At 44.9% G+C, this 7,387-nt stretch overlaps 1 protein-coding gene across 1 annotated transcript; it reads left to right on the top strand.

Moving 5' to 3' along the window:
- Nucleotides 1-1,486: 1,486 nt before the first annotated feature.
- On the top strand, nucleotides 1,487-5,077 carry LOC103799266 (DNA repair protein XRCC3-like; the record flags this gene model as incomplete). Its single annotated transcript, XM_009071571.1, has 3 exons — nucleotides 1,487-1,699; nucleotides 3,578-3,624; nucleotides 4,855-5,077. Coding segments are annotated over 3 exons (483 nt in total), but the record flags the coding sequence as incomplete, so codon positions are not given.
- Between the last annotated feature and the right edge of the window lie 2,310 nt (nucleotides 5,078-7,387).

Raw genomic sequence — 7,387 nt, 5'->3', positions numbered from 1 at the left:
CCTCATGCAGTTGTCCTCAGCCACTGTTAGGTCAGTCCAGGGCTCCTTGTTGCTGTGTACAGGTTCAGTCTGTATGTGTCCAAGCACATGGAATGCATTGCTGTACAGAGACAGGCAGATTGCAGCAACTGAACTAGAAACCCAAGTCATAATTATTTTCCTTCACATCAAAATGTTTTTTTCACTTCCCTCATTCTGAAGAATCCAGTTGTGTATTCCCATGAAGAGAATGAGGCTCAAGTGTTTGAAGTTTCCTGTAGGTATAACAGTAAGTGGAGCAAAAAACAACGTAGTTCTGCAGAGTGGAAAGCAAATTCTTCAGAGTCATTTCCCCCTCCCCCCCCCCCCCCCCCCCCCCCCCAGTTAAAAAGAGGGGAGAAAAAAAGCCTTTGATGTGATAATATTGTTTATTTTGTAAAAAGCAGCTAATTTAGTCGGCTGGATCTTACTGTAACTCAGACTGGGGAATTACAATTTTGTTTGAAAAGCTTGGAATGCTGGAGGATATTCTGTGTAATTTTGGGTGCGTGGAAGCTCTTAGCTGTGAAACTCCAGTTGGATGTAAGGAGTGGCACCAGACAGAACTGTAACTCTCACATTTCTTTTTCTGCCAACATTGACTTTTCTAATGGCCAAAAGCTGAGATGTCACCAGGAGCTGATTGTCCTTTCTGCTCAGCTGCTGGAGCCCACATTGCTATGATTCTGGGCTGCAGGGACCTTCACCTGACTCATCTGGGCATTCCTATAGGGTAGAAATCGCATCCTTCAAAATGTTTGTTACTTACACTTCCTGCAGCTGAAATGTTTGGTGACTTGGGAGGTGGTGGATTCACCATCCCTGGAGGTTTTCAAGATGAGACTGAATGTGGCACTTAGTGCCATGGTCTAGTGACCACAGTAGGGTTGGACTTGATGATCCTGGAGGTCTCTTCCAACCCGGTTGATTCTATGATTCTATGTTTCTAAGACTCTTGATCTGAATCTAGCACTGGAGGATATGGTTTAGGGTTTAGGGGTTATAGCAGTGAGAGGTTCATGGTCACACTACATGATCTTAGAGGTCTCCTCCAACCTTGATGTTTCTATGGTTCTATGCACATGGATTTGATGTAGTATTTTATGTTAACAGGTGATTAGTAGAACAGCCCCACAGGCTCCAACTTCTGTTTGGGACATTTTACGTTAGTGTTGAGTCCTGAGTGTTTTGGTGAGAACAACAACTGCAGATCAGGGATGGGTTAGGATTGTGGCATTGCATCCTTGAGCAGTAAAGAGCAGATTTAAGTCAGAGCTGCAGATAACTTGCAGCGTGGACACTTCAGTGTTTTTCCTAAGGTAAAATCACAGATCTTTACAAGAAACAGTTTCTACTGAGACTCAGAGCTCTTGCCAGGATTAGAAACTCCTTCAGCTGATGTTTCAGTTGGGAGAACTGTGGTTCCTACGTTGATTTTGCCCTGTGTCCCTGCTGTGTGTGTGTGCAGGACGCCTTCCAGAAGTGCATCACCCAGAGGCTGTCCCTGCTGCTGTCCCGGGGGATGGTGAGGCTCGTGGTCATCGACTCCATCGCCGCCTTGTTCCGCTGCGACTTCGGCGCGGCAGAGTCTGCTGACAGGGCTCGGTATTTGCAGACCTTTGGGGCACAGCTGCACAGCTTGAGCACCAGATTCAGGACTCCAATCATGTGCATTAATCAGGTAGGACATCAGAGTTGCTGCTTGGTTAATGAATGGCTGGAGGGTGAGGGTGAAATCTGTGTGCGTAGGTTTCATGGTGGTGGATTTGTCCCTGTCAGCTGAGTATTGATGACTGATGGAAATTGAAGCTTCATTGAACTGGTGTACAGCTGCACAGCTTGAGCACCAGATTCAGGACTCCAATCATGTGCATTAATCAGGTAGGACATCAGAGTTGCTGCTTGGTTAATGAATGGCTGGAGGGTGAGGGTGAAATCTGTGTGCGTAGGTTTCATGGTGGTGGATTTGTCCCTGTCAGCTGAGTATTGATGACTGATGGAAATTGAAGCTTCATTGAACTGGTGTACCATAGAATTATTAAGGTTGGACCTCTAAGATCGTAGGTTTCATGGTGGTGGATTTGTCCCTGTCAGCTGAGTATTGATGACTGATGGAAATTGAAGCTTCATTGAACTGGTGTACCATAGAATTATTAAGGTTGGAGGAGACCTCTAAGATCATCAAGTCCAACCATTAACCTGTCACTGCTGGAACCCCTAAACCAGATCCTCCAGCACCAAATCCAGATGCCTCTTCAACTCCTCCAAGGATGGTGACTCCACCACCTCCCTGGGCAATATCCCAGTGCCTCAACCCCCTGGCAGGGAAAGCATTTCTCCTAACATCTAATCTTTATGTTTAAACTAGTAAATTTTAACTACCCAAAGAACATAATGTAAGCTTTTGTAGACTGTTAATGTTCTTAAAAGTTGCCCATTAAAGCTAACAAAAATAGATATGTATAGCAACTGCACAAGGGATCAAAGCAAAACAACACAGTTCTTTCTTAGCACTGGCTTCAAAGGCCATGGCCAGTAGGATTGCTCTGGGAACTCTACAGGCACAGTTATATTCCAGGAGACAGTGAACCCCCAGGGACTTTGCTGCATTTCTGTGGGGCTCAGCATTTTTGTGTGACTGACTAAAGCACCAGAATGCAATTGCTGACTTGAGCTGAGCCAAAAAAAAAAGGCCATAATGATCCTGGTTGAAATGAATATTCTTCTGAGAAAACTAGGCAAGACACTGCTCTTAGTCCACTCACAGAGTCAAGGAGTATATGAATGCTGGAGGTGAAGCATCCACACTTGGAATGCAGCCTTGGAAATGGAGAAATGAATGTGCAGGCAGGTTACTGCTGGGAAACTGCATAGGTAGTGAAATCATAGAATGTTAGGGGTTGGAATGGACCTTAGAGATGATCCAGCCCCAACCCCTGCCCTGGGCAGGGACACCTCCCACCACAGCAGGTTGCTCAAGGCTCAGCCAACCTGGCTGTGAACACTGCCAGGGTTGGGGCAGCCACAGCCTCCCTGGGCAACCTGGGACAGTGTCTCAACACCAGAACAGGGAAAACTTCTGCTTAATATCCAGCCTGAATTTCTCTCCTTCAATTTTGTACCCATTGTCCCTTGTCCTGTCCCTGCAGCTCCTAACACAGATCCCTCTCCGGAGGGACTAAAGACACCTTTTGTTGATTTGGCCTTCAGTACTTTTGATCTCCAGCTATACAGCATTGGAACAGCTTTGTGAGTGCGGGTTTGTGTGTTTGTTTGGGTTTTTTTAAACAAATTAAGCATCTAGTAGTCATTAAATCCATATAAGCTATATCTAGCTAAGGAGTTCTAGCACTGCAACCAAGTCCTAGCACTGTAAACTAAGATTGTACTTCACAACTCCCTTATAGTTTGCCTTGACAGAATAAAGGTTTTCAAATTGGCTTCATAGATGATCCAGTAACTTGGATTTTCTTGTCCCTGCTCTCTTCCCCGCCCTCCTGCTTGCTGAATACAGACACACAACCACAGCTCAGCTTTGAACAGTGTTTTTGTGCCCTAGGTGACGGATGCAGTGAGCGAGTTGGAAGCTGCTCCATGCAGTTGTAGGTGAGTCATGCAGAGCTGAGTGTGGTGATGTCAAACAGCAGCATTTTTAACCACTGTGGGTTTTATAGCTCCAATATAAACTGCCAGAGTAGTGCAGCTTCTCCCCAACAGTGCTGTGTTTGCTGGAGTTCAGCTCTAACTCATGTGCTGGAAAGTAGAAGAAACTGTCATATACACTTGTGTCACAATCTGTCATCAGCAAGTTATAAGGAAAAATTCCCTGGAGTTAATGGCTGGTGTACTTGCTGGCTCAGGAGTGTTTTTGCCTCTCATCTTGTCTCTGCTATAACTGAGTGCATTTTTTGTCTGCTTTAAAAAACCCAAACCTCAGTGGTTGGTTTTGTTAATGGGTTAAGAAAAACACCCCCAAAATAGTATCTTTTGACACCAGGATACTAACAGGATTCAAGCACACATATTTGTTGGTTGAATCCCTATAATCCTGATTTATTTGGTATCCAGATGCTACATAAATGGATGTTAGGGACTCTAATTCAACCAGCTGATGTTGCCTGCTGGTGCTTTTGGGCCTCATGCTGCCTTTAAGGAGAGCCATCCTTGGCAATAACACAGAGCAGCTTTTGCACAAAGCAACTCTTCTATTTTAAACCTACTTGTTACTGAGGTTTAAAAACAGAAAAAAAAGCAAAAAAAACCCAGTAGGTCACTTGATTTGAACATCCTGGTGTAAGAAGTTTGCTATGTCCTCCAGGTTCAGAAACTGACACTGAACAAGGATAAGGTTCAATTATTACTTTTGCTCTGGTTATCCTATAATTCTTTTACTGGAGAAATTGCACTTTTTCCCAGGGAAAAAAATGTTTTAAGCTTTAAAATAATATGTGTGCAGTGTTATATTTACCCAGTGTTTCTATATACACCTCCAAGTGGAATCCAGGGCCAACTTTAAACACAGTTCAACCAGTTTTCTCTTGTGATTTTCCTGGCACATGAGGAGGCCTGTCCAGGCAGAGGCAGGTGCTGCCCATGGCTGTGCTGGAAGAGTGACAGTTGTTCTGTCTGGAAACACTTCTCTCCCAGCTCTCACCTTGTCCCAAAGGTTTTGTTTTGAGAGAACACCCTGATTGTGTCTTCAAAGTGGTTTTCAGTAGAGCAAACAAGAGCAAATCTGGAAACAGCAGATGATTTCTTCCAGTCCAGTTTTGTTACCACAGAAGCTATTCCATATGAAATTTATGGATGCAGCAATGTGCAATGCTTTCTTTACAGGGCAGTGGGTAGCAGAGTCATTCCAGCCCTTGGGATAACCTGGGCAAATCAGCTGCTGATGAGACTGATGGTCAGCCGGATCTCCCTGCCTGGGCACTCACCTGGAGTGGTGTCACCCTGCACTGCAACTGTGAGGACGTTGAGGGTGGTTTTTGCTCCTCACCTCCCTCCATCCTTTTGCTACTACACAGTACAATTGGAAGGTGTAAAAGGAGTGAAATGACTGCACAGTAAAGCGCTTGGCTCTAAAAATATATCAGGACTACTCTGCTTCAGGAAGTAATCCTAGGAAAATGCAGTTCTTCCCAGATGAGAGAAATGGATGCTGAAGCACGTGAGCAGTGATAGGACTCCATTTAGCCTTGTCTACATGGTGAAGGAAGATCTTTTTACACTTGGATATTTGGCTGTTCCTCGTGAGCTAAGTGTTCTGCAGGAAAGGCTGTGGGCAGGTCCCAGCCTGGGGGAGACCTGGTGCCTGATTTTATTTTGCATTTACTGCTTTTGTGTACCCTCTCTGTTGCCAGACCCAAAGGGACTCAAATTCAACCAGTTCATGTTTCCTGCTGGTGAGTCTGGGCCTCATGCTGCCTTTAAGGAGAGCCAGTCTTGGAAATAACACAACGCAATTCTCTGATTTTAAACCCACTTGCTGCTAATACTGGGATATAAAAAGAGAAACAGCAAAACACCCAGTAGGTTCCTTGATTTTAACCTCTTAGTGTAAGAAATAATAAATCTGCACTGATTTTGTACTGAATGTGCATACCTGTAGCTTCATAGAATTTCCACCCACCTCCCCACACTGCCCAAACAAGAACTCTACCAGTGGAGTCTTAGGTTTCCCTCTATAGTTCCTTCCCTCTGTTCTGTCTCTGGACCTTTTGTTTTCTGTAGTCTAACCAACAAAGTTTCTCCCACAAACAGGTCAGAGGAATGACTGTCACTTGGTGAAAGGCATATCCAGCCAATTCCTCCTGTGTTCTGCAGGTACTGTATTAGTGACACAGCTGCCTCCTCTGCCTTTCCCCAGTAATGCTCCTTAGGGCTAACAGCAGCCATTGTTTCCTGTGGAAGCAGAAAGGGAAGGGTTTGGCTGGCTGTGCACTGGCTCAGCTGGAACTCTGTGGGAGAAGACCTCAGAGTACAACTCAAAGAAAAGAGACCCTGTGTGACTGCCTCAGAAGTTCCAGAGGAGAACAGGGACAGCCATGGCTTGAAGCTGAAGGAAGGCAACTAAACAAGCAGGAAGAAGGATGAGTTGCTGTCAGTACCTTCTGCACCCCCTTCAGTGTCTGCAAGTAGCACAAGTTGTCTCTGAATCACTTTTCTAACATGCCTTAATTCTCTGTTTGGAAATGACTCTGCTCAGTGCTATTTTTCTAATAAAATGCAACCATGAAGCTCAGAAGCCTTTGTGTACTCAATCCAAGGGAAAAGTGAGTGCCACAGCTCAGGAGCAGTGCTACCTGTCTTCAAACCTTCTGTACCTCCTTGCTAACAACTTTAAGGAAGATCAATGAATTCAGCATAGAATCATCAAGGTTGGAGGAGACCTCTAAGATAGAGTCCAACCATTAACCTGACACTGCTGTAATGGTAGGTAACACTCAGGTTTATCTCTTCCCTTTCTGGTCTATGTCTGCAACTGGAGCTGTATCCAGTGTAATGCTCATCCTGTTGTACTGACTGGGGGGAAAAAAGCCACAGAGAGATGCAGCTGATTAATGGGAGTCACTAACCTCAACCTGGACATTCATTTACAGCAGAGCCACATCAGAGCCCAAGCTGCAGCCCCAGGAGCTTGCCTTGCTGTGATCCATGCTCAGAACAGTATGGCACATGGTTTAAGGCTCAGCTTGTATTATTTTGATTGCTCTTTTGGCAGCTTGACTGCTTGCAGCAATGAGCCATAAGCATCAGTCACAGGTGAGGCTGTGACCAAAGTCCCAGTTCACAGGGTGAAAACCATTTCGACCAACAAATTGAAGGAACATTTTGCCTGAGCAATTCTTGACTTGGCCATGTTGGTTCTTACTGAACTGTCCAGCTGGAGGCTTGACTCTGAGAGTACATTGCAGTGTCTCTTGGCTCATCATCACACCAAACCCCAACCCTCTCACACAACTGACCCCAAGCTCACAGCAACTCACAGCTCAATGTTCACCTCCAGTTTCTGCCCCATCCTCCAGTGCTACACCCAGGCAACAGCCTGGGATGTTCATCTGACCCAAGCACAGCTTTGGGGCTGGAAACCCTCACAGGACCCAAAAAAATCGCCTACCTTGTGTCAAAGGTGTTGAAATATGCTGAAGTATTAATAAATGCAACTTAAGAACCTTCCCTTTATACAGCTTTATTCATCTTTGGATTCCACAAGAGATTTGTTCCTATACAAGAGAAATTGAAGTAGTTTTTTTTCAAAGATATACATTCTAGGATGTATTAATTATGTTGTCTTTATCCTGCAAGACTACATTTCAATGTTCTTCTACACTTGAGAAGCTTTTAACCATTTTCAAATTCAGCTACA

This window comes from Acanthisitta chloris, unplaced genomic scaffold (assembly GCF_000695815.1).
Source record: "Acanthisitta chloris isolate BGI_N310 unplaced genomic scaffold, ASM69581v1 scaffold37853, whole genome shotgun sequence".
NCBI classification, from domain to species: domain Eukaryota; kingdom Metazoa; phylum Chordata; class Aves; order Passeriformes; family Acanthisittidae; genus Acanthisitta; species Acanthisitta chloris.
This window is presented reverse-complemented; position numbering and strand designations above follow the sequence as displayed.